This window comes from Peromyscus eremicus, chromosome 4 (assembly GCF_949786415.1).
Source record: "Peromyscus eremicus chromosome 4, PerEre_H2_v1, whole genome shotgun sequence".
In the NCBI taxonomy this organism is placed as follows: domain Eukaryota; kingdom Metazoa; phylum Chordata; class Mammalia; order Rodentia; family Cricetidae; genus Peromyscus; species Peromyscus eremicus.
Window position 1 is genome coordinate 1383877 of NC_081419.1, and position 27034 is coordinate 1410910.

A 27034-nucleotide genomic window follows, 5' to 3' on the forward strand; every position below is an offset into this window, starting at 1 on the left:
AGATGCCTTATGTCTTGGGCCCAGAGGCAGCTCTGAGTTTGTGCAGGGGTGAAGGGCAGCAGGGGCCTGTGGAGCTGATGCTGACCAGTCACAGGGACCTGGTCACCCCGTAGCGAAGCCCCTCAGACTCCACTGACGTCTAGTCCAAGGAGTCCCAGCAAAGGCAGGTTGGGTGGGGTCACACAGGCACACAAAGCTGGGCGGGGCAGATTGGTGGGGAGTGGGTTGGCATACTTTAAGCTGTAGATGAGGGTGTGTGGCTCCTGTTTTGTGTGGAGACCAGCAGTCAGTGACCTAGGGGCTAAGCACCCACCCCAACCTCTGACTGGACATGGGTTCCCACACATTGGAGGGATCTCAATAACAGGCTTGGCCCTTGTGCCTGAAGACAACCATGTTCTCAGCAGATGGCTGCTTGGAGAAAAGCCTCCTGGAGCTGGTATGAGACATGTCAGTACAATTTCCCCCTTAAGCTTTATTATTAAATTCTGTAACATAGTGGATGCTGAAGAGATGGTTCAGCGGTTAAGGGCACTTGTTACTTTTGCAAAGAAGCTGAGTTCAGTTCCCATCACCCACATGGTAGCTTACTGCCATCCATTAACTCCAGTTCAAGGGGACTCAACACCTTCTAACCTCTGTGGGCACCATACATGCACGGTGCACATACACACATGCAGGCAAAACACTCATACACACAAAATAAATCCAGACAAACAAAAAAGAAATCCACAACATATTAAGGTATTTCTTTCTCCCTTTACTGCACTGTCTTTAGAAATCGAGGCTGCCTTATACCCCTGCTAAAGTCTTTTCACGGGGTGTAACAGTCAGGCTCAGGCAGGAGAGAGTCACATGGGTAAGCACCTAGCCTCTCTATAAGCCTCAGCAAAGCACACGGTGACTTCTCAGTAAACTGAACTCCCAAAGCTGCCTCATCTTGGACCCAAAGGCAAATGAGAGCCCAACCAAACAGAATTATCCTGTTGCAATGCGTCCGAAACAGTGGAACCCCCAGCAAAGTTCCAGAACTCCACACAACGGCACAGTAGTGGCCAGGCAGGATAAAACAAGGCTTCCAGCAGCTTTGGGGCTACATGGTTCCCAGAGCCTGCTTCCTCACCCCAGCCCTGCCGGACAGGCCAGCTGCTTACTTCATTCTTACTCAAATGAGCACTGATCATACAGTGTTTCAGGTGGCCAGGCCTGCCTGACCCTGATATAACTTCTATTGGAGAGTCTACCTCAGGTATAATGAGGTCCAACAGTTGACATGATTGCCCCTGCAAGGATGCCTGGATGAAACACCCCACGATCCCACTATCTGGCAAGGGGAGTCCTGGGAACTACCACAGAGAATTCCTCTAGGAAGGACAGAAGAAGCAAGCCCAGCTCTGGGTCTGTCATCACCTCCCAGGCTCCTTCCCCTGCAAAAGCTCAAGTCCACTTTCACACCTGCCAGGCCCTGATCTGGCTGGACTCCAGCAAAAACCAGAATGAGGCAATGTCTCTGGGAAAGCCTGGCATGGGGATGGCACAGCTGAGCTTGTGGCCTCAGTTCTTTGCCCATCTCTCTATACTTCCGTCTGTCTGGGTGGGGGCAGGGCTCAAAGGTAGCCAAGGGCTAAAGCAAGGTCCACCCCTGCTGGCCACCAGACTCCCACCTCTGCTGTGAGGCGCCTACACATCAGGGGTTTTGAGACAGGGCCTCTCTGTGTAGCCCTAGATATCTTGGAACGTGCTACGTACAGCAGGCTGGTTTCACACTCACAGAGATCTACCTGCCTCTGCATCAGCCTCAGAAGCAGACACCATTAAGAGCCCCCTTACCTGGTGATACAGAACTGGGGGACAGAAGGAAGAATTGAACCACTGATCTATGTTTCACCAGAATAAATGACAATGGAGGGGCAGATTCAGACCAACAGGCCTTCTTCCCTGACCAGGCCAGGGTGTGGGCAGCCCAGCTCTCAAGGAGCAAGGGACATCAACAGAACAGGATCTGGAGGAGGTCAGAGTGGGCTCAGCCAGGCAGCATCACCAGGGCCAGAGAGAGTCTACTGGCTCTGGCTCTGGGCACCACCCTGCCCTCCACACCACCCCACTTACTTTGACTGTGCTGAGGTCCATAGGGTGCTTGATGATGTCGTGGTAGTCATGCAGCTCCAGTGCCTCAGCGTCCACTGGCTTGTAGAAGGGCCAAGCATAGGCAGCATGCTTCTTGGACAGCATCTCCCGGAGGATGCTGTCACAGTGCCGCAGATGCTCGGACAGCTTCCCCTTTTTACCCGCATGCTGTGGGACCTCACCATCTTCCAGGTCCTTCTTGGGAGGTTTGATGGGTCGGCCCCCGCTCTCCCGTCGAGCCACCACCTTGGCCTGCTTGGGCTCTGAAAGTGGCGGGGGAGACTCGCTCCGGCTGGCAGTGATGGCAGACGTTGTAGGTGTGGTTGTGTCCGCTTTCCGCTTCACGCCCTTTTTCTGTGACAACAAAGTTACGGTGAACTCCAGAAACAAGGAAGCGGACAGGGAGATGTGTCTCACAGCTGCCACACCTCTGGAGTGGCAGACTGCCTGCCAGGCGCCAAGCTAGCGACCACATGCAGGGTCTGTCTCATTTCCTCCTCAGCTGTCCCCACAGTACAGAAGACACCGAGGCTCAGAGGGGCCAGGCCCACAGTCCAAGGTCACACAGCTGGCCATGGTGAGGCTGGGACTCTCTCCCTCAGCCCTGAGGATTCAGCTATCCAGGTGGGTGAGCGTGCCACTGACCTGAGCAGCATGAGGTGCTGCAGGGAATTCACCAACATCTAACAAGCACCACAGACTGGTGCCAGAGACAGGGACTCCCTGCTTTAAAGACCAAGAGGAAAGTCCAGCCCAGGCCCTGAGCAGGTGCTTCAAGGACAGACACAAATCGAGCAGAAGGAAGGGAGGCAGGAGGAGCATTCCAGGCTGGATGGGTGGGGGCAGCCTGACCAGGAGACAAGAAGCAGCCACAGCAGTTAGAGGCCAAGAGACTCCAAGGGCTGCAGGCACGGACAGACCAGGACTCTATCTGGAAGGCGCAGGCAGTACAGAGGGCTGCGAGGCCCAGGAGGTGCCACAGCCTCCCCTGGGTGCACCTGGAGCCAGCTGCACGCATATAGCCTTTGCCAAGGGACCTGAGGGGGAAAGGGGGTCTCTGCCAGAGCCTGAAGAGCCCAACCAATAGGTATCACCAACTGAGACGGAACCAGGGTTTGGTATATATTGAGACCTGCTCAGTGGATTTCTCTTAGCTTGCTTAGGTGGGCAGAGAAGCCAACAGGAGCCACAAACTCACAGGCCAGGTGATGGCAACAGAGCCTGCCACTGACAGCCCCCTGGTTACTTTCCCAGCCAAGCTGCCACCCTCAGGCTGACAGGGGCACAAGCTGGCCATCCAAAAACATTGATGGGCACCTACAGGATGGCAAGCACCAAGCACGAGCTGCAGAGGACCTGGGGTGGGAGGGCAGACTCGCTGTGGCAAACAGCCTGGCCAGGCACCACCGGGAAGTGCAGGCAGTGAAGGCCACAGGGAAGGGAAGGCAACGGAGGTGGCATTTTACCTTGGGAGAGCCATTTAACCCCTGAGCGCCTGTTTCCTCATCTGTAAGAGGGGGGACTACTGCCTGCCCCAGAGGGTCACTGTGAGGATCAAATTGAAGAAGATAACACACATGAGTGCCTGTTATGGGACCTACTCAAAGCAGGAGACTCAATAGGCCTTGCCAACCCCGCACCTCACAGAAAGCCCCCACTCCATCTGGGCCCAAATAAGGCCCGGCCAGGGCAGGACAGTGTCCACTGTGAAAACTCCCAGCAAACAAGGGATAGCTGTGCGGGCCCTTACAAATCCAGGCTGGTGCCACTGGCCACCACTCCCCTAGGGATGACCAGAGATGACCTGATCCCTCTACCCTCATTACTCCCCCTGACACCTTCCACACCTTCCCCAATGGCTTGTAAAGGCCAGGGCTAACAGGCCGGAGAAGCTGGGGTTCAAGTCCAGCCCAGCCAGCACCAGCCATGTGACCTCTACCCCTGAGCCTCGGTTTCCTTGTCTGTGTAGAAAACCTTTCCAAACGGCTGCACCTGGAGAGGCAGCGGAGGTCCCACGTGTCCCAGGGTTGCCCCTGCTTCAGAAACTCTATGGGGCTGAGACCCCCCAGCCGACCTCACCAGATAGCCACACAGGCCTCAGGGAAGCTCACCTTGACTACAGGCGGTGTGGGAGGGACCACAGGGACAATGGGTGTCGCAGGAGGAGGCGGCGCGGCAGCTGGGGGGACGGGAACTGATGTGACGTTTGCAGTGATGGTTGGTACAGGGGTGGCAGCAATGACGGGTGTCTGGGATACGGTGGGGGGTATGTTCTGGAAGGGGGCTGCTGGGGAGACCGAGGATACGGCTGCCACTTGTTGTGTACCTTCAAAGTAAGGACAGGAAGCTCAACACAGTGGGCTCTGTATTTCCAAGCATCTAAGACCATGCCATCCAGCCAGAGCACTAGGGCCTTCTGGGACAGACCAAGGTACCCTAGCTAGAAGTCTCTCTTCCTAGCCTTGGGGCAGGGGGTGGCCCTGCTGCCCAGGCAATGTTCACTGAGTGACTAGAAGAGGAAACCAGAGGAAGCCACAGAGCCAGCTCTGGGTGGAGAACCCCACTCAGAGGCCACAGCTAACTAACTGGCAACCCAGGACTCGGCCTTTCTCACAGCTAGCTGGGTTTCAGCTACTCCCTGCCCAGTCAGCCACTCTGTCTGACACATCTCTAGTCAATACCCACTCTCAGACCTGGTTGGACCCCGGACTGGCCCCATGGATCTGGATAATGATCACCTCGACTCTCTCCAGCCGAGAGACAAACTCCTCTAAACCAGACAGCAAGCAAGGCAAAGCCAATGCTAAGATCAATAAAAACGGGTGAAATGTGGGCGGTCAGCCAGACACATGACAGCAGCTCCAGCAATATCCTCCCTGCTCCAGACCGATCTGCACTGTCAAGCTCATCGTACAGCCCTTCCCTGGTAGGCAGCGGACACAACTCAGGGCCCAGGGACTCGCACCCGCTCCACTCACAGTCTCCAGGGGCCCAGGGACTCGCACCCGCTCCCCTCACAGTCTCCGCAGAACACGCCTGCACGCCTGCCTGCCTCCTTTTACCTGCACTCTGGGCTCCTGCAGCTGGCTTCCGGCCTTTGCCCTTTGGAACAGGGGGCAATAGTTCAACTTCCTCCTGAGGCATCTGGGCCACTTTCTGCAGAAAGATTTTCTCTAAGGCCTGGGCCATTAGCACTATGTCATCTGTGGGCTGAAGACAGAGAACCCAGGTCACTTGCCATGAAGGGAGCTGTGCACTTGCAAAAGACAATGTAGGTTGTAGTCCAAGAAAGTACTAACTTTTGTTAAGAGGCTTGGTGTAGAGGAAGGGCAAGAGCAGTATTTTTCAATGTGGAAAATCCCAGAAGAATAGAAACAAAGTACAGAGATAGCCTTCACCAAGCAGAGAAAAGGAGCTTCCACAGCTCGGCTCCAACACCTTTCCCTTTCACGCCGCTAAAAGATCAAATCCCCAAGCAGGGTCCCTGTGACTTCAGCCATCTGTTCCTACACTGACCACTCTTCAGGGTTCCCAAGTCCGAGTGCTCTGTATAACACTTTGGGTGGCTGCCCATTGGGTCACAGCCTACTTGACTACCTCTCCTGATGGCAGGCTGGGCCCCCAGTTCTGCACCCTTGGGCTTTCCAAGGGTGGGGCCCTCAGGTCTCAAGACAGAGCCCATGTCAGTGACCTCTGAAAGCTGTCCAGTTTCCACTGACCCCCAGCAGGCCATTGGAATGGCACAGGGACTCACTGACCACAAAAGTGCCAGGGTATTGCCTGCTGCAACCCCCAAGAGCCAGGGCAGAGGGCCCAGACTCACAGGGCACCTGTGAACCAACGTCGTGCCAGGGACCCGGGCCTCCCAGTGCCAAGCTTGCTCCCTCAAGCAGCTCTGGGGCTCATGTTTTGTGTCTCACCTTGTTATAAATATAACAGTTTGTAAACATGGTGTTGAAGTCCTGCATACACTCACTGGCACTCCAATAATAATTATTTTCTAGTCTCTTCTTGATAGTCCCCATGTCCATTGGGTTTTTTATTATTTTATGATAATCCTAGGGAAAAGATGTTCAGAGGTGTTAATCAAAATAGTGTTATTCTCACATTTCCCAAGCACAGCAAAGTCCTCTTAAGTCAGCTGGATCACAGAGCCAGACCCAGAGGCCTAAGAGCAGATAGGGCATGTGGTCTGAGGAGACTCTTGGCCAGTCCCAAACTCCTGCCAAACCTGTTCTCATGGGTTTCTCCAGCTGGGGGGGCAGACCCCAAGCTGGTCCACATGCACACAGAGCCAAACTCCCTGATTCTAAACCTGCAGGTGTCCAGGGCCCGAGCCGTGCACAGAACCAAACGAACCAAGTGCCTGCCCAGGCCTTCTTGCTGCAGCTCTTCAGGTGTCTCTATTTGTATCCAGATAAAATTTATGTGTGCACTGAAGGGGCCATCACCTGGAAAATAGGCCTTATTGCACACCTCACATCCAACTGTGAGTAATTCTGATGAGTGTGCAGAGGCACAGCCCCTAGTGCATGAGATAAAGACTTGCATGACCCTCTGCCTCAGGCCCCATCATCCTCTAGCCCAGCGGTCCTCAACCTTCCTAAGGCTGTCACCCTTTAATACAATTCCACATGCTGTGGTGACCCCAAAAATCAAATTATTTTCATTGCTACTTCATACTGTAATTTTGCTACTGTTATGAATCATAATGCAAATGTCTGTGTTTTCGGATGGTCTTAGGTGACTTCTGTGAGAGGATCACTAGACCCCAAAAGTTACCATCCACAGGTTGAGAACCACTGCTCTAGCCCCTTCCTTTTATTCTTTCACCACGGAAGCCATAGGTTCTCCCCATTTCTTGTACCCAGGGTAGCCACCCTGCTAGACCAATGGCTTCCCGAGGCACTGAGGCGCAGACAGCACCTGCTGTATCTCAGACACCACCTTTGGGCTAAGGCCCACTCACAGGCAGGTTCAGCTTGATTGCATCCACAGGCTGGTAGAACGGCCAGGCGAACTGATGTTTCCAGAGTGTTTTCACCACCACGTTCTGCATGTACTGCAGTTGGTTAGTCTTTCGGCCAGGCTTGCTGGGGTTGGAGACCTCGGGTGGGGGAGGGTTCACAGGGCCCGGGGCTGCCGGGATCCCCGTGGGGGCAGCTGCTGTGGTAGTGGACATCCTCTGGCAGCTGTTCACTTGCTGTCACCGCAGCAGCTCAGAGAGGCACTCCTCACGGAGGCTTGGCATCCCATTTCGGGGCCCAATCAGGCACCTACAGAAGCAAACAGAGAAGCCATCACTCTGAGAGCCTCCACCTCAGCAAGGACACAACCTTCTCTACCGCCTCCATGTGTGGCTGTGGCACTCCTCAGAGCCACCCGGCCACCGGCTCCCAGAAAGGGAATGGGGAGAGTACGAGGGACCTAGCCCCTTTTCAGCTCACAGCCCCACGGAGTGGTTTGGGCTGGCTCAATTTTACCCAGATTCTCAACTACTTGGCTGTGGCAATGTTTTAAACAATTCAGGCTCAGAGAACTACAACATGTACTTAACAGCTTATCTGAGAGATGAGCAACAACTAAAGTTTGCAGACTTAAAACCTAGCATAGGGAGCTAGGGCCCTGGGCATTGCATGGCAGGCATGAGGTTCTAATGTAACCAGGAGAACCAGCTGGGGTTTGTGATGGTGGCCAGCTGTGACATGCCTGACCCTCATCCAATCAGAATGGTGAAAGAGGGGTGATCACAACCTGCGGTCCTCTTCGGTATCCTGCCTGTGTGCTCAGTTCCTGAACAAGACACATTCTACGACTTCAAGTCCCCTATCCTAGCTGTCAGGAATGCTGGCCACACATACAGCTGGGGTGTCCATGACAGTTCGGCAAACCTCTGAAAAGCCAGGGTGATATGCAACACTGGTAGCATGCAGGGTGTCCCCACTCTACAGAACCCCTGCTGCATGGCACTCCCATGGCACAGCACCAACAAGGGAGCAGCACCATGCGGCAGAAACTCAACAGTGAGGATATTATAAAGCAGAGGTAGCACACAGTAGGACTACTGTGTACTGTGTGGCAAGAACACTGTAAGAATACAGGGTATATGTGGGGGGGGGGGGAGAGGTGAGTGCCATACAGGAGGAACATGTGCAGGAATATATACAATTCCCTCAATATTCAAACCTCTTGCAGTCTAGGTAGCACACAGTAGGACTACTGTGTACTGTGTGGCAAGAACACTGTAAGAATACAGGGTATATGTGGGGGGGGGGGGGAGGTGAGTGCCATACAGGAGGAACATGTGCAGGAATATATACAATTCCCTCAATATTCAAACCTCTTGCAGTCTGTTGACATGAGCACAACCACAGCCTAAGACTCATGGAGGAATGGCAAAGTCCTACCCATTCCCTGGGGTGAGACCCAGGCAGGAACAGCAAAGCCGCCTTCTGGTCCATGTGTGCAGAAAACGTCCACCGTAGCTTCCTCCCCGAGACACTTAAGGTCTGTAGTCCCTCTTACAGCAACTACTCCTGCTGAGATTAGCTAAACTTGTCTCCTTGGCCTACCCTGGCCCCTTGTAGAGCTGTGTGTAATAACCCTACCACCCCGTTCCACTGGACATAACGAACATGCTGAACTTTCAGGGTGCTGCAGCTTCTCCATCAAAAAGCCCAGTCCACCTGACTTTCAGCTATTTCTCCTCATCTGCCTGTCCTTTCTCCATTCCTCTGATACCCCCAGTCAGTTCTGTCCCTAGAACAATTGCAAGGACTCAGCAGCTATCTCCTGAGGAGGAAGCTGGGCAGCACCATGTGTGCACTGTGGACCCACTTCCACTGGTAAAGGCCTAGCCCAGGCTCCATGCTACATGTGGGGCCTGGTGCCTCATCTGTGAACCCGGTGTCTTTCAGACTTGTTTATGTATATCACATTGGAACGGTTCAAGGCAATACCCAGAGGTGAGATGTCCCAGTGAGGCTCCGAGTACTCTGGGGCTGGCTGACATCCTGCTGGTCCTTTCACATCTCACCACAGAGGTTGGGAAATGCTGCAATCTGAAGCTTTTCTGGAGAAGGCTGGCTGCTGAACATTTGGTAACATCTACTCTCAGCAGGTTCCATCCCTCCCTCCCCACCCCCAGCTCAGGGTAGAAAAGGTCTCAAAAACCTGCATCAGACATGCGTCACCTGCCAAGCAGCTCTTTCTGCCCACTTACTGCATCCAAGAAGTGCTTCTGAGCATCTGGGGTGCCATCTGTCTGCACTGAGGCTCTCCAGGCATCATCCTGGGCACCCACAGCCTCAGGGAGAAGACCAGTGGACAAGCAGCCCCTCCAACCTGTGCCAACAGCCGTGAAGCTGTGTCCTCCCTCCCCAGTAGACCAAAGGCTACCTAGGCACAAGCCCATGCTATCTACCCACCAGGATGTCAGTTCTTATCTCCACACCACTACTCACTGGGACCATGAGACAGTCCTGCCCTATACAAAGGAGATGACCCTGTTAGCATATCAGATCAATCACTTGTAGATTTAAAACCCTGCTCTTGATTCCACACTAACCAGCAGAGCCTGAGGTGACAGGACCCTGGGATGTGTAGCTGCTGTAGCCATGTTAGCCTTTATTATCCCTCAGGACCTGGGGCTCATGTCCTCTCAAGGCCTTCTTGGAACTTACTGAAATCTAAACAGCATGGGGCTGCAGGGCAGATGTTGAGGTAGCCACCCAGGGTTGTTAATTCATCCTTGCTACCTGCCAGCCTCACAGTGTGGCCTTTCATCTCCCATGGAGCTGTGAGCCTGAAGTTAAGCACTTGGGGCTCTGGGAGCACAAGCTGGAGACGACCAGTGTAGGAGCAGAAGCTGACTTTCATAGTGTATGAGATTCCCAGGAATTGAGGCTGGTCCTGCTACTCTGTGGGTCCAGAGAGCTGCGACAGGAGACTGAATCTGCCGTGGGGGACCCATGACATTGAAAGGGGCCTGAGGCTGCAGGCTAAGGTACTGGAAGGCCTCCTCTGAGGAAGGTAGATGGTCATAGCCTTTTGCATACCCAGATACTGGGAACCACCTCCTGAAACATCCTAATGCCTGGGACGGAGAGGAGGAGGGTGACAGCAGGGTAGGAGGTGGGGAGGGTGGGGAAGCCAAGCTGCCCAGTTCCCAGGGCCACCAGAGAGAAGGGCTGAGAGGTAGGGTCCCAACCAGTGGGCGCCTAAGCTCCCTGGCTGTGTGAGTTTGTATGCAATCGGCCCCCATAAGCTCACAGGGAGGGGTAGGTACTATTTATTAGGAGGGGTGGCTTTGCTGGAGTGGGTATGGCCTTGTTTGGAGGAAGTGTGTCACTGTGGGGTGGGGCTTTGAGGTCTCTTTTGTTCAAGCTTCCCTCAGTGTGACACTGAGACCACGTCCTGTTGCCTACAAGCCAACATGTAGAAGCTCCTTCGCCAACACCATGTCTGCCTGCACGCCACCATCCTCCCTGCCATGATGAGGAATGGACTAAATCTCTGAAACTTTAAGTGAGCCACCCCAATTAAATGTTTTCCTTATAAGAGTCTCTGTGGTTATGGTGTCTCTTCACAGCAACAGAAACCCGAAGACACTGGCACATTACCTACCATCCCTCTGGATTGAGTCAGATGTCCACATACCTCCCTTCAAAGCACATTTAGTCTGGCATGTCTGGGTAGTAGGGGCCACTGTAAGCCTGGCCTGACCTTCACCCATCAATGCCTAGCAACCCTCAGCCAACAAAACAGCAGTGCTGTGTGAACCAGACACTGTCACACAGGAGATGCTATGTCAGTGTAAGAACCTGTGAAGAAAGGAAAGCCAATGGACTTCCTTGAAAGCCATCTCCTACGGGAGAAGCAGCTTTCTGACCTACAGTGGGCCCAAGCTCCTTCCTTATCCAGGTGAAAACTTAGGAGGCAAGTGAGGCTTCCAGAAAGTAAAACTGAGACATCATCAGGGCCTGCTGCAGGCAGGCAGAGACACACCAGAGTACACAAATACGCAGGCTCCTATCACTACAAGGAGCACGGGCTGCAGTGCAACCCTAGCCCAGCCTCTAAGGTACCTCCAGGTGATAGGGAGTCATGGCAACCAGAAATGCCACCCGGCAGGCTATGTCTGGGGCCCTCTATCTCACTGATGGATATACAGCTGCAATGCTCACAAACCTACCAATAGGAGGCGCCCCACCCTTCCTTGTTTTTTGTCCTGGCTCAAGACACTCTACAACTCAGACTGGTCTGAACTATGTAGCTCAGGCTGGCTGAGCCTATGATGTATCTCTCGTTAGGTCACATGTTTCAACTGCCAACTTTTCAGATTTCAGAAGGCCAAACCAGTGGACAACACCTTATGGGGTGGGGTGGGGTGTCTCTCCTATGCAGATCTCCATTCTCAGATCTAAGATAACGCTCCAATCCAGCATCACCTTCTTCAGGGAAGTGCCAATGGCCAAGGGCCTGATGCTAAGAGCTTTTGAATAAAGACGGTGATCCCACAGCAGGAAAGCTGTGGTACCCAGGGCTGACTTCTCTACAGAGTCCTGGATCCCCTCACTTGGGCCTCCAGGACAACACAGGGTCCATTCTGTAATTAGGAGCCAAGCTTGGGGTAAGGTATGACACTCAAGATTGAAGCACATGGGACTCAGCCTGTGCCTTGGACTGGTTTGCTGGAAAGCCTTGTTGGAAAGGGAATAGAGGCCAATGACCTTAACCTTGACTTATGATTCAATTACCTTCAGGAAACAGTGCTAATTCTTTGGGGGTGATGGTGCTGTGGTTGTGAATTTCAAAAACCTCCTTATCTTTTAGGGGTTTGCACTGTACCTTCCATGAATGAAAGTGTCTGGAGCCTGATGGCATAATGGGAGAAGCAGAAGAAAAACGGGAGTCTGGACAAACCAGACAGCTTAGGACTGTCAAGAGACAGGGCACTCCATCTCTACTCTGGCCCTAAGCTACAAATCTGGACCATAAGCAAAAGAAGACGCACCCTCCTCCTTGGCCCCCAGCAACAAAGAGTGAGACCTGGTGACCACATCCTTCAAGAAGCTGAGGCAGGGGCCAGGCATCAGGTAGGATGGCTAGAATGGAACTCAAGTAGTGCCAAAAAGACCTCAGGGCTCCACACATTTCTAACCCACAAAATCTGCCTTCAACTTCACCTGCCGCCAGGAGGGGCATAGGAGGGGCTCCAGCTGCCTTGGGGTTGCTCTTTGCTTGTGGTGCAGATGGTCCTGCACATTTGGTACCCATGGAGCTGGAACCCAACTTTCTAGGTACCAGTTCAAAGGGGTGCACACGTAGGATGGCAGGACCTCACACAGTAAAGGGGCTGGCAGACCTTGGCATTGACCACACAGCTCCACTGACAGCCAATGAATGCCAGACAACTCCTCACTGCAGATAAACCCCAGGGGGCCACCCTTCTGTCTCCTGCCTGTCCAGCCAGCTGCTGATCCTGATGAGTAAGTCAGCACACAGCAACTTCAAGCCTTCTAAGGACTGGTCACAGACGCTTCCACACAGTATCACTAATACTCATAGCAACCACTTTAGTCAAGCTTGACAGAGATGGAGCCTGTATCTGAGGCTTAGGCCCTCTCTAAGGCCCTCACCTCCCCAGGCTTGCCACTCAGCAGAGCCTGACTTCTCTAAAGAGCCCTGGAATCCCCTCGCCTGGGCCTCCAGGACAACACAGGACTCCCACAATGGGCAATACCTCAGGACAAGTGTGGGTGAAAGTCCGTCTGCCGAGACAATCATCCTCAAGAGGATGTGAAACCACCTAGTGTGGAAACTCAGACAAACCACAAAGGCCCACAAACACCAGAGGAAGCCTGGAACAAGGCTCTAATGAGACCCTGAATGCTGCAGAGGGGTCACCCAGAGAGGGTGGAACTAATTCAAATCCTGTACTGTTGACAGCCCCCCTCACCACAACAAGGAAAGGCAAGAAAGGCCGACAGGGCCCCAACTCCCCACTGACTCCCCTCACCTTCCTGCCCGCCTGCCAAACCCATTCAGGACAGAAGGAAGGAAGGCCTTAATCCTGCAGATTTTCCTGCCTCACTGTATGGCCTTAGGCAGGCCACCTCCCCCTTCCCCAGATCCAAGAATGAAAGCCCTTTAAGTCCAAAGGACAAATCAGCAAAGGTGAGAGGACAGGGCTCAGAGGCCCTGGAGAGACAGGGAGGGGGTGGCGACCTGCAATTTTATTACCACGGAAAACACACAGTAAGCTCACAGCCTCCTCCTGTCAACTCACAAGCTGTGCGGCTCAGGTGCCCGGCATCCCCTCCCACCCCCCACCAGGCCACTACTAGACAGCAAGGACCTGAGGGCCAGCACCCCTGCAGCCTTGTGTTCAGGCTCAGCAAAGGTCAGCTCCACTGCTACTGACCCAAGCACACAGCATCTTTCCCCAACGTCAGACCAGGCATGAGACAGTGGCCAGGCTTTGGGAGCATATCTAGCCTGGGAAGTTTTTCTTGGGACCCAGGGAAAAAGAAGCCTCTACACTGAGCTTCAAGGCAAGCTGAGAGGGCTATCTATGGGGAAGGCAGGCCTGGCCATGTGGGGGGGAGTCGGGAGGAGAAGAGCCACCCCAGGTCTCAGGGACTCCAGAAGGTCTGAGCTGCAGAAAGGCAGGGGCCATCCTAAGGGGCTCCCAGCTGGGGACATCTGAGATCTGCAAAAGGTGGCCCAGAGAGGAAGCAGCACAGGCATAGATGCTGGAGGGGTAGAGGTGGTGCCATGGGTGGTCAGAACAGGAAGAAAGTCAGGCTGGGTATGCCCAGATCTCAATAGAGGACTCAAAAAAAAAAAAAAAAAAAAAAAGTGTAGGGCCTCAGCTGACCACACATCTTAAAGAGGCCATCTCTGGGGCTGGAGAGATGGCTCAGTGGTTAAGAGCACTGGCTGCTCTTCCGAAGGTCCTGAGTTCAATTCCCAGCAACCACATGGTGGCTCACAACCATCTGTAATGAGATCTGACATGCAGGCAGAACACTGTATACATAATAAATAAATAAATCTTATAAAAAAAAAAAAAAAAAAGCCGGGCGGTGGTGGCGCACGCCTTTAATCCCAGCACTCGGGAGGCAGAGCCAGGCGGATCTCTGTGAGTTCGAGGCCAGCCTGGGCTAACAAGTGAGTTCCAGGAAAGGCGCAAAGCTACACAGAGAAACCCTGTCTCGAAGAAAAAAAAAAAAAAAAAAAAAAGAGGCCGTCTCACTTAGAGGCAGAGGCAGAGGCAGGAGGATCTCTGAGTTTGAGGCCTGCCTGGTCTACATAGCAAGTTCCGAGACAGTCAAAGTTCCTCTCCATCTCTATCCCCGCAAGAGGCTGTCTTCTGTGATGAGCAGGAACTCACTTCTACACACTTAAGGTCATCATATCTCTATACCCTAGTCTCCTCACTCCCCACAAGTCACCATAGCTCTGGAGGACCCTCCTCCTTACACCGGATTTCTGTATCCTGGAACCCTAGTTTTCCGAGTTCAGCCCCAGGTCCTGCTAGATACTGCTGCTAGTTCCAATACATGAGTGGGCATCCATGGGCTCCACCTCTCAGGTAGGCAAGCAGCCTCTCAGAGGTAGAGAACAGAGACACAATATGGCCCAGGCAGGAGAAGTCAAGAGCCAGGCTCCAACGGGGCCATCTACCCAGACTCACCACTGTCCCCACAGAACTCTTAACAATGCTGTAGGCGGCGTCTTCCCGCTGGCATACCAGTTGGGTGCCCTGGGAGGAGCCACCCTAGGGTTGGCCCTCCAAGCCCGGGAAAACGGATCTGTTAGGGCAGGGCCAGCTTCTGTGACAGACAGAGCCAACTGTTCATTGCTGTTGGGGCCTGGGGAAGAACATGACTGGGGGCCTCAAGGCAGGCAGGAGGTCTATATAGGGCCTCCCTCTCCACTAGGGACTCTCCTGAGCGACACTGCCTGTCCTTTACTGGTAGGGAGCCCCAGCCAGCACCCCAAGCTCACCCTGGTCATATCACACCTGCTTCCAACAGCTGCCTGGCCCTGTCTGGCAGGGGACCCAGCTGATAGGCCAGGCCCCACCCCATGAAGGGTGAGCTTTGTTGAACCCATGGCTGTCCCATGGAAGGGCACACAAGGCTCAGTGGCTGCAGCTGTCACTCATCACCGCACCTCTGACTTCCAACGGCTGCCCATGGCCCCAGGCTCCTCACGCTTCCCGAGTTCTTCTTAGGCCTTTATGCCTCATATCCCAGCAGTCCGCCCAAGGAAACTAAGCTGCTCTTCCTCTAGAGACTGTGGCCTCCAAAAGGGCCTCCGAAACACCCTACCATAGCCACCCCACATCAGACCAGCTGTGAGGCACTAAGAAACACCCTACACTTTCCAGGGGACACTTAACCTGCAGAGGGAAGGTGAGTCATGAGCCTTGTACTTAGAGAGAGTCCCAGCCCCTTCACAGGGAGCTAGCTCCCCCACCCCAGGTGGCCCCACATGTACTAAGGCTCAGGGAGCCTGATACTACATGGAACAGAATGCTTTGCAGAACAAAGCTGGGCAGCAGGCGCACCTGGCACCTGGGTCACAGAAGAAACACTCTCCTCGTGGGCTGCATGATAAGAGCCCAACTCAAGGCCTGATTGACAGATGAGTCAACTAAAATCCACAAGGGTTGTCACCTTCTTTTTCCCCTCTCTGAACACCCCCAAAGCAAGACTAGGGGCCAGGATGGGAGGGCGATGCAACTACTCACAGCCCAGCAGCTCAACTACCTCATCTTCCCATCTACCAGCCACCCAACAGAGGTGTCAGCCAAGAGAAAGCCACCACGTCCATCAGCCCTTACTCCCAAGTGTCTCCCCAAGTCCCTCCCCTCCAACCAGTGGCCCCGAGGAACCAGTTCCATCAGACCACATGAGAAGGAAGGCTGAGAAAGGTGGTGGCCTAGGAGACCACAAGGCCAAGAAGCACAGAATCGGGTGAGTCAGAGGGCCAGGAGCCCAGGAGTATCACCTTGCTCGGTCCTCAGACCACTCAAGACAGGCTCCAGGCTCTCCTAGAATAGATTGGGGCAGAGCTAAGGACGCTGAGCACCACAAGGGCACCTGCTTCCTGAGTCCAGTCCTCCGCATCTGCCCTGGTTCCAGGGTGCTGGGTCAGCTCTCCAACGCACTCTCTGGTGGGTAGCCCAGGGCCGAGCAGTAACCCATCTTACTTACCCTTAGTCTAACAGGCCACACTGCCCAGGGGAGACACCACCTGCACAGCTCGGTCAACCCCCTCTTCCTGCCATGTGCTAAAGGCAACAGCAGAGACACAGCAAGCCCAACAGCGGCAGCTGCTGCTGCAACTGCACCTGAGCAGGGACCACACAATGCTCATGAGAAACTGAGGCCACCCCACCCTTAAGACCTGTGGTTTAATGCCTGTGACACAGATGTCCCCTTTATCTCAGACTCCAAGTACCACGGGGCTCTTCCTCTACAGGTCACGCAGTGTCTGGATATGTCTTCTGAAATGTCGGACATGGGTGAGGAAGCCCAACTTCTAATGCCACTGGAAGTTGACCATGACCCTTGGACATCACTGTACCCATGTGACACTTCTGAACAGCTGGAAGCCCCTCCACTTCCAGCCCCCAACATCTAGTGAGCCCTTCTGTGGGGCTCTGATGGGGCCTGACTGGGGTGAGGGGAGGCTTTCTCTAAAATGTATGTCCAGTTCAAGGTCATCACATCATAGAGACACTGAGAAATCAGAGCCAACAGTGCTGGCCTGCCAGAGCCAAAGTCTGAGACACATACACACACACACACACACCCCAACCATAGACTCAGATCTATATCAACCAACAGGCCTACAAAGAGACTACCAAATTGCAAGTATTCAAAATGGGACACCTTCCCCTGCGAAGAGCCCACCAAAACTTAAGATGGCTGGGTGTCCCAGAGGGCAGCAATGACCACAAATAAACAAAGAAGGCACCACATCTGTCAAAAGTTACTGCAAACAGCAGCCCCCAGGTGAGGCAGCAGCACTCGGGTGCAGGGCATAGCTTCATCAGGACCCCAAAAGGTTCAAGGCTGCCCCATGGGAAAGAGTACTGCTCTCTGGTACAACTTCATATTACCTTCTGAAGCAGAAAAGGATCTCCACTGGATCCTGGTTTCCCCACTCAATAGTTCCCTGTAGCTCTTCCTTTTGAGATCTGGGCATTCCAGCGCTTATTTGAACAGTAGGCAGAACATCCCACTTGTGGCCTTGGGCCACCCTCCCCCTGGGAAGGCTCTGCCACAGTAAACCAGGAAGTGGACAAGGTAACCCTGGGAGGCCCTGGGGGCACAGCTCTAGGCTTGTAGGAGCTTGGGCAGAAGCAGGCCAGGCAGTGCCTTCCCTTTCAACACTCCCCCACTTTCACTTTCTGTGGGCCTAAGGGAGGGAGAGTGCCTTTACAAGCTCCATCCCTTATTCAAAAGCTCACTTCCGAAGCAGGACACTGCACTGCTGAAAGAAAGCAGTTACTCTACTCTGTAAAAACAAACCTGGCACCTTCTTTAAAAAAGAAAAAGAAAACAAACAAAAAACCTGGCACGCCCCCTGGTCATCCACCCAGCAAAAGCTTTTCAATGTCTCTCTCCTGGGTTTCCCAGGCGCAGGGCTAGGACTGGATCTCCACAGGCTCCTAGTGCTTTGCTCAATCAAGCAGTAGGCCCAGAGCTTACCAGCAAGGAGAGAAAGCAATTACCCCTACCTCCTGGGCTGTCAAGCCTGTACCTCACCTCTCCTGATCTACAGCCAACAGCACATATCAAGGCCTCAGACAGAACTAACAGCAAACAGGCCTTTATTTGCAAACGAGAGGCCATGGGGCCACCAAAAAAAGGTCACTGGGGCCTGGGGCTGGCTCTTGCAGTAGTCCTTTCCTGGGCCCTGGAAACTGGTGAGAAACTCTCAAGGAGCACAGCAGACTCGGCTCTCTTCAGGGACATCCCCACGGACCCACAATGAAGGCCACTCTAAGGACTACGAGAGTGCAAAACAACCAGTTTGTCCTCACTGGGTGGGGGTGGGGGTCAAGGGGGCAGGAGCTGAAGCCCTAGTAATTCCTCCACTTACTTTTCTTCTTGCACCCAGCCTCATGTTAGCCATTTAAGAACACACACGCGCGCGCGCACGCACACACACACACACACACACACACACACACGCGTCTACTACAGTTACGAAGTTTAAGGTACAGAGGGAAACAACAGCTGTGCACTTATTTCAGGCAGAGAGCTCTCGATCAAAGGGCAGACAGAGCCTTAGGAGTGAGCCCTCAAGTGGGAACTCACAAAAGGGTATATCCCGCTACCTGGCTCTCAGTGAGTCCCCTCCGTGCCCCTTACCCCCAAGGGCAAAGAAGGCTGTTCAAGGCTTCCACGTCAGCCCTGCCCCCGGCGCAGCAACTAACTGGTGGAGAAACTTCCCCAGGCCGCCAGGTTTTCTTAACCGGGAACCCTCAAGAACCTCATACGAGAGGCTTTGGGGTGCACATTCCTCGCCCAACTGGCTTGCATGTTATACACGAAGTTGGTTTGTAAAAAGACGTGCACCCCACCCCTCCCACCTCGATTCAACTCGACCTCGCCCGGATTAAGTACTCTTTCAGGCTGATTTCAAAATGCGAACTGGGTTTCCTCCTGGCCTGGCTGCAATTATCAGTAACTCGCGAGAGCGCAAAGTCGTTCCCGGGCCATAACTCTGCAAAGGCGGCCGCCGCCCCCCAAGCCACGCCGCCGCTGCCCCCCCCCCCCCCCCGGCAAGGCTCACGCAGAGCCCAGGCCCAGCCTGGCCTGCCCCGAGATGATCCGCACAGGCCGGCGCCAGCAAAGTGGCGCCGGAGCGCACAGCCGCGACCCTGGGCACACCGCGCGCACCTTCCCGCGCCGCGTCCTCCGGGCAGTCCCCTTCGGAAGATGGCGGGCAGAGGAAAAGGGGAAAGGAAAAAAAAAAAATCCCTTCCGTAAGGGAGGGCTGGCGCGGAGAGCGCGGGCCGTGCCAAGTCCAGGCTGGGCGCCTCGACCAAGGCGACGCCTCCCAGGCCAGCCCGAGGCGGCCGGCCATACGCGGGCGCAGAGCGGAGGGGAGCGGAGCCCGCGCAGCCGCCGCGACCTCGGGCGGGCGGCCGCCGCGCTTTGTTGCATCGCGGCCGCGCACAAAGGCGGCGGAGGCGGCGGCCCGGGGCTTGGGGTTTCGGGACGCGCGGGAGGCCTGCGCCATGCACTCGGGGCCGCGCTCCCTCAGCCAGTACCGCCGCCGCCGCCCCGCGCGCACAAGGAAGCAAGAGAAAGGCGTACTTGGCCTAGGCGGCTCCAGCGCCGTCGCCTCCCGGCCCGCGCGGCCGGCTCCTCTTTGGCTCGCCGGCCCCGGCAGCATAATAGACGCGCCGGAGCTGTACAGGGCTCATGCGCTGCGCCGCGGCGCCTGGCGGGAGTCGTAGTCCGCGCCCGGGCTCGCGCCAGGGCCGCCCAGGGGAGGCCGAGGCGCACGGACTACATGTCCCGGCCCCGCCGGCGCCGCGCCGCGCCCCGCCCCGCGCGCCCCCAGGTGCCCGCCCCGCCGACCCGGCCGCTAGCGGGCCCGGCCCGGGGGGCGCGTGGGGGCGGGGCTGGAAGGCTGCCCTCCAGGACCCGGGCGACGCTGGAACCCCGGCCTGCCGGCTCGCGCTCTCTCCTGCGTTCCCTGCTACACGCAGGGATAAGAACCGGTGGACGAATTTCCAGAAGCCCAGAAAGCGTGGGAAAGGCGGGAAAGCAGTTAGTACCCTGGAGTCACTACCTGGGCACCCCGAGGCCTCCCTCAAAACCCGGACGCGCACATGCGGGGCGACGCGCACCTTCCTCGAGCCCGTGTTTGTAAACAAACCGCGTGCCTAATTAGCCTGGCGGGGGCGCGCGCTGGGCGGGCCCTGCCTGGGAGGAGCCGCGATCAATCCCGCCCCGACGCCCTGAGGCAGGATGAAGACCTAGGGACCCAGGAGAGACCTGGCTGCTAGGGCTGGAAGAGCGCCAGTTCTTCAAAGCCAGTAAGGGACGCCTCAGGCTGTGCCGGCAGACTTTCCCTCCCCCGGGCCTCAGTGTGTCCCCATCTGCCTGTGGAAAGACATGAATGAGATAAGTCTCTGGCCCCTTTGCTGCATTTTGAAAGGGTTAGTTCGAAGTCACAGTTCAGATCTTGTTTTCGGTGAAGATTACCCCTGTGCCTACGTTAGTCCATTTTTAGCCAGCTGTAACTGAGGTGGGTGAGTGTTAGACCCCAACAAAAACGTCACAAACAAGTTTTTCATCAGGGCCTGCCGAACCTGCCAATGCAGGGTTCCAGTTCCTGGTGTGGGCTGGAACCATTCCAGGCTCCTGGTGTCACTGGGTTTATTTCTGGTTGAGCAGGCACTTAGCTGCGTGCAGGAAATGCGCAGGTGGTTATGGTATTAAATGCCAGAGCCCCCCCACCCCCAACACACACACACACACACACACACACACAGGCACACGCGCACGCACGCACGCACGCACGCGTACACAGTGAAGATGTTCTGTCCCTGGAGAGGAAACTGAGACTCAAAAAGGCAAAGTGACTTTCTCTAGGTCTCAGAGCTCATATACAGGAAGTTCCAAGCCTAAAGTACAAGATCCTTGGAAAGAGATTTGAGGACAAGTCAGAACCTCTCTAGGCTTCCTGCTGTCTTCGGGTCTACAGCATGGGTGCCTCTCACACCCTGAGTCAAGGTAGCCACTGCAAGAAAGCTCTGCTTTTTAGATTGCAGACTGGACACGGGCAGAAGAGTGTAATCTGAGAGACTCCAAGTTAAAGTCCTTAGATGGTTGGCCCAAAGCTATGACTGGGACCCTGCAGAACTGCAGCCACCTTGGAGGTTCTATTCCCATCCCTACCATCTGGATCTCACCCTTCTGGACTCATTGAGCACACTGGCCACCAGAACGGGTGACTTGCCACTTAATTTTTTTTTTACATTTAGTGTGTGTGTGTGTGTGTGTGTGTGTGTGTGTGTAAACGTGCATGTGCCACAGAGCACATGTAGAAATTAGAGCACGACTTGTGAGACCCATGTGGGTCCTGGAGATTGAACTGGGGTCATCAGGCTTGGAGACAAGTGCCTTGGCTTGCTGAGCCAACTCTCACCAGCCTAGTGACTCACTACTTAGAAAGAACCCTTGGGGCTGGAGAGGTGGCTCAGTGGTGAAGAGAACCTATTGCTCTTGCAGAGAACCTGAGTTCGGTTTGCAGCACCCACATTAGTTCCTAGCTACATGGTATCTAAGACCCTCTTCTGGCCTCCATGGCTACCAGTTATGCACATGGTATTTGTAAACACAGATAAAGCACTCAGATAAAATGAAATAAATCTTTAAAAAAAAATTTTTTTTAAAGACTCCACCACATACCATCCAAGTCCCCGTCCCCTCCAAATCTGCCACCAGGCTTGACCTTATAGGGTGCAGGCAGTGTGCTCTCGAGCCACTCCAACCAGCTTGAAGCTTCCTGACATGCCCATCTTGTCCTCTGACTTCTCACTGAGATGCCCCTAGGGCCTCTCCAGGGCCTAGTCTCCACTCTCACAGAACTACACTCATCCTGCAGAGCTTAATGGAGCACCTCTCCTGGGCCCAGCTGGATCTGTAAGAGATTAATCTGTGTGAGGATAGGACAGGAGCTCATCTGAGTGTCACAGCCCTGAGCTGGCCATTCCCAGGGTCAATGCTGGTGTCCCTCCCTGGAGCCCAATGAGCATGGGGAAAGGATTCTGGGTTCCCTGGCTGTCCCCACCAACATCCCACCAGCATACCACCACCAACAAAGTTGAGCCTTGAGTGAAACCTCCTAATCTCACTGGCATGCTTCTTCCTCTGTCGAAGATATAAAAATAGGCCTGGCTTTCCAGCTTCTAGAGGATTGGGGTGGGGCAAGGCAGGCCTGAAGGCACGTCAGGCCTTTGCCTCCCTTTCCTCTGCTTACACTTCTCTCTACCTCCTTGTCTCAATCCTTGTGGCCTTCAACAGCCCACGACACCTAGTGGGTACTCTGAACTCTTAAAGGAAGTAATATTCATTTCTGTACCCCAGCCTCCACCTCCACCTTAGCCACCCCGGCTCATTCTACACTCCTTAGGTCCCACAGGACTTCAGAGCCAGGCTCTAGCTGCTGCCCTCCTACTTCACTCAGCCTGCCCCTTTACATGACAGCATCTGGAGAGGAGCAGAGAGCACCTAACAACCTGGTAATTTCTGGGCAGCTGGAGATAGGCCAAGTACTCTGTGAATCTTGGGGCAGTTTGGGTTTTGTTTTTTATTTTTAAGATTTACTTCCTGTGTCTGAGTGTTTTGCCTACATGTGTATATGCACACCATGTGCATGTCGGGTGCCCAGGGAAGTCAGAAGAGAGCACCTGATCCTCTGGAACTGAAGTTGCACATGGTTGTGAACCACCATATAGGTCCTCTGCAAGAGCAACAGGCGCTCTGAACTGCTAAGCCTTCTCTCTCTCCAGGCCCCATTGGAGCAGTCTTCTGGGGTGACGGGCACTGTGGCCATGTCACAGTGGAAGCAAGTGGACGGTGAGGTGTATTGCCAGCCTCAGCCACCGTGTGAGTGCCCATTTCATCCGCAAAATACACTTGCAGTCTGACCTTGAGCAGATAGACTATCACCAGGAGGAAACAATGGTTCTTTCACAAAAGGGAGCCCAGAGGGAATGGGGCTGAGAACAGAGCTGTATGTATCACTTTCCCCTTTTTCCTGTCCCCAAAATAGAAAGTCATTTAAGCCATTTGCACAAACCCAATAGTAAGGTCCTTTAAAAACACAGAATCAATCAAGGCCAGCCTGGTCTACAGAGTGAGTTCCAGGATAGCCAGGGCTTCACAGAGAAACCCTGTTTTGAAAAATCCAAATAGATAGATAGACAGATAGATAGATAGATAGATAGATAGATAGATAAAATAAAGAAATAAAAATAAAAAGAGAAAAAGGATTGGCAATGGGACAGCTCAGTAGTAGGACACTCGTTTAGTATGTGCAAGGCCATAGGGTCAACCCCAGCACATCATACCTGTTCACGAACAGTAGGCAGATGTCTGGAACAACCTGCAGGCTCCAGGGGACAGAGAGAATGAGCAACGTAGCAGCTTCATAATGTGGTTGCAAAAATGGTGAGGGGGATGTGGGGCAATAGTCAGGTGTGTCCCCACCTCAGCCTCAGATTTCACACCTGTATGTAACACCTACCTCACAGGACAGCAGTGAGAATTAAGTACGCTGCACTCATTCACTGCAGAGGCCTTGAGAGAGTGCATGGGACCACGTAGTACTGTTGTTACCCAGTAACAAGACAGAGCTCCAGCTGTCACTGAATCGGCATGCCCAGGGGCAGTCAGAAGTAAGCAAGACTGCAGGGCGCTCAGTACAAGGGAGAAAAATCAGAAGGACTCCAAGAGACCAGACTGCTGTGTTCAGGGCCACGAAGTATGAGTCCAAGCACTGTGTGTAATTTCAATTAACTTTCCTTCTTGACTATTGGTATTTTCCTTTCTCACCCCACCTCCATGTGGTAAAAAGGTATCCGTGTAGTAAACACTGAGTTTTGGTTTAAGACGCATTCACCACGAGGAGCTAAAGAGACGCTGACTCACCAGGTAAAGCACCGATTTGCAAGTGTGCAGACCTGAGTTTGGATGCCTAGAACCCACATAGAGTGGATCCTGAAGGTCACGTGTCGGGAAATCCAGAGAGCCGATGGCGAGGTGGATGGCAGAAACAGGCTTCTTCAGAAGCCAGGAAGTTGAAAACCAACAGTAGTGTTGCCTGCATTCACACACACACACACACACACACACACACAGAGAGAGAGAGAGAGAGAGAGAGAGAGAGAGAGAGAGAGAGAGAGAGAGAGAGAGAGATTAAACAATAATAATCAGAGGCTGGAAAGATGGCTCAGCAGTTAAGAGCACGTACTGAGCCGGACGTGGTGGCACACAGCTTTAATCCCAGTAATCCGGAGGCAAAGGCAGGTGGATCTCTGTGAGTTAACAGGCCAGCCTGGTCTACAGAGTGAGTCCCAGGACAGCCAGGGCTGCTATACAGAATAACCCTGTCTTGAAAAAGCACATATTGCTCCTGCAGAAAACTAGAGTTCAGTTCCCACCACTTATGACCAGCAGCTCACAAGTGCCTATAACTCCAACTCCAGGGGATTCAACACCCTCTTCGGGAATCTGTGAGCACTACATTCATGTACAAATACCTACACATGTACACACATATATATACACACACACATAATTAAAAATAAAGAAAAATTATCATCATAAGACAACAGAGACAGTGCTGGCCTGGGTAGTGTCCCAGATCCTGAGTCTCCTAGACTCTTGGTGTTTTTTGTTTGTTTGTTTGTTTGTTTGTTTTTTGGTTTTTCGAGACAGGGTTTCTCTGTGTAGCTTTGTGCCTTTCCTGGATCTCGCTCTGTAGACCAGGCTAGCCTTGAACTCACAGAGATCCGCCTGGCTCTGCCTCCCGAGTGCTGGGATTAAAGGCGTGCGCCACCACCGCCCGGCGAGTCTCTTGCTCCAATTCTAGGTGCCTCATGCCATTCCTGGTGCTTTTAAGGGACTAGTTTGTCTTGACTCTGTCATCCACAGGAAAGGTTTCTGCATGAGACAGTACAGTCCTGTCTCTGACCCTGCTTCATATCCCCTGCCACAGAGAAAGAGGTCTAATGCCATAAAGTAAGTGTGTTTAAAATGATTAGTGGGTGAAGTATAGTGATATACACCTTTAATCCTAGTACTTAGAAGGCAAAGGCAGGTGGGTCTCTGTGAGTTCAAGGCCAGCCTTGTCTATCTAGTGAGTTCTTTTTTGTTGTTGTTGTTTTTCGAGACAGGGTTTCCCTGTGTAGCTTTGCACCTTTCCTGGACTCACTCTGTAGACCAGGCTGGCCTCGAACTCACAGAAATCCGCCTGCCTCTGCCTCCCGAGCGCTGGGATTAAAGGCGTGCGCCACCACCGCCCGGCTTCTAGTGAGTTCTTGACCAGCCAGAGCTACATAGTGAGACTCTGACCAAAAAAAAAAAAAAAGAAAAAATTAGGAAAGGGTCAAATGATAGTTCAGATAAAGCTGAAGAGAGAATTAATTCCCTGATAGTGAAGGAAATCAGCCAGAATGAAACTCAGAAAGAGAAATGGAAAACATAAAAACTGAGTCCAGGAGTGGTTAATGTCAGTAAATCCCGCACTGTGGAGGCTGAGGTCAGAGGATTGCCATAAGTTTGAGGATAATTGGGGCTGCAGAGGGAGACATGTCTCAAAAAGCCAAAAGATAAACAAGTAAATAAACAAGAAGAAAGGGAGGGAGGGAGGGAGGGAGGGAGGGAGGGAGGGAGGAAAGGAGAAAACATAAAAACTGGACGATTCACTGGGTAGTAGTGGCACACACCTTTAATCCCAGCACTTGGGATGCAGAGGCAGGTGGACCTCTGAGTTTGAGCCTGGTGTACAGAACTAGTTTCAGTAGTTAGTAGCCAAAGTTACACCAAGAAATCCTGTCTCGGGTAAAAACAAAATCAAACAAACAAATAACTGGACAATTCAGAAAAGGCTTTTCATTTCCCTTTGATAAGAACTCTGGGGTCTGTGAGACCGCTCTGCAGGTAAAAACCCTTCCTGAAGACCTGAGTTCAGTCCCCAGAACCCACAAGGAGAGAACTGACCTCCACAATGCTGGGGTCGTTTGAATAAGAATGTCCCCCATAGGCTCAAATCACTGAATACTTGGTACCCTGTTGATGACACTGTTTGGGTAGGTTTAAAAGGTGTGGCCTAAGCCAGTCAGTGGTGATGCACACCTTTAATCCCAGCACTGGGAGGCAGAGGCCGGTGGATCTCTGTGAGTTCGAGGCCAGCCTGGGCTACAGAGTGAGTTCCAGGAAAGGCTCCAAAGCTACACAGAGAAACCCTGTCTCAAACAAAACAAAACAAAACAAAACAAAACAAAACAAAACAAAACAACAAAACAAAACAAAACAAAAGGTGTGGCCTTGCTAGGGGAAATATGTCATTAGGGGTGGGCTTTGAGGTTTCAAAGCTAGGCACCATTTCCAGTTTGTTCTCTCTGCTTCCTTCATGAGGTCTACAGTATGAGGTCTCCATGTGCTGCCCCAGATGCTGTGCCTGCAGCTTGCTGCCAGGCTTCCTTGCTATGGCAGATTCTTTTTTTTTGGGGGGGGAGGGGGGGTTTGAGATCCTCCTGGCTCTGCCTCCCGAGTGCTGAGATTCAAGGTGTGTGCCACCACTGCCCGGCAGCTATGGCAGATTCTTAACCTTCCAAAACCATAAATTCAAATAATCCCCCTATAAGTTACCTTTATCACAGCAATAGTAAAGTAACTAATACACATAGTGTATTATACACACACACACACACACACACACACACACACACACACACACACAAAATCTCACTAGAGGAACCCCTGTTGCTTCTCCACGTTCTCCCAGGGCCCTGTGGGTCTCAGACTCTGTTCTCTTTTTCTTCATTCTTTTTCCTTTCTGTTCCTCAGACAACATAATCTATGGATTTATCTTTAAGATTACCGACCCTTTCTCGTGCCTGTAAACTGACACCGTACAGCAGCTTGTGTAACAGGTACACGCAGAGGACAGCACCATTGATTTTCCCATTTGTTTTCAATCTCCAGTTTGTATCATTTCAACGGCAGGTTACAATTCTTTTCAAGTGAGTGTGGAACATACCCAGAAAGACCCTGAGTTAGAGCCAAAGCAAGTGACGGTAATTTTAAGATACTGACATCAGACAGAGCACGCCTTCTGGCTGGAGTAGAATGAC

The 27034-nt window shown here is 53.3% G+C and overlaps 1 protein-coding gene across 6 annotated transcripts in view; it reads right to left on the minus strand.

The window, feature by feature from the left end:
* Positions 1-27034, minus strand: part of Brd3 (bromodomain containing 3) — a 54106-nt gene that overhangs the window by 9405 nt on the left and 17667 nt on the right. For 2 of the 6 annotated variants that reach the window (XM_059259877.1, XM_059259873.1), the window contains exons 2-6: positions 7097-7403; positions 6048-6185; positions 5190-5337; positions 4239-4453; positions 2110-2481 (exon numbers count right to left, since the gene is read on the minus strand). In XM_059259877.1, the coding sequence (XP_059115860.1) occupies positions 2110-2481; positions 4239-4453; positions 5190-5337; positions 6048-6185; positions 7097-7309 (1086 nt within the window). In that variant the 5' untranslated portion in view covers positions 7310-7403. Of the gene's footprint in view, positions 1-2109; positions 2482-4238; positions 4454-5189; positions 5338-6047; positions 6186-7096; positions 7404-7684; positions 7776-19055; positions 19255-19475; positions 19597-27034 lie in introns of those variants that run through there. The other 4 variants (XM_059259876.1, XM_059259874.1, XM_059259875.1 and 1 more) reach the window with 4 other exon arrangements.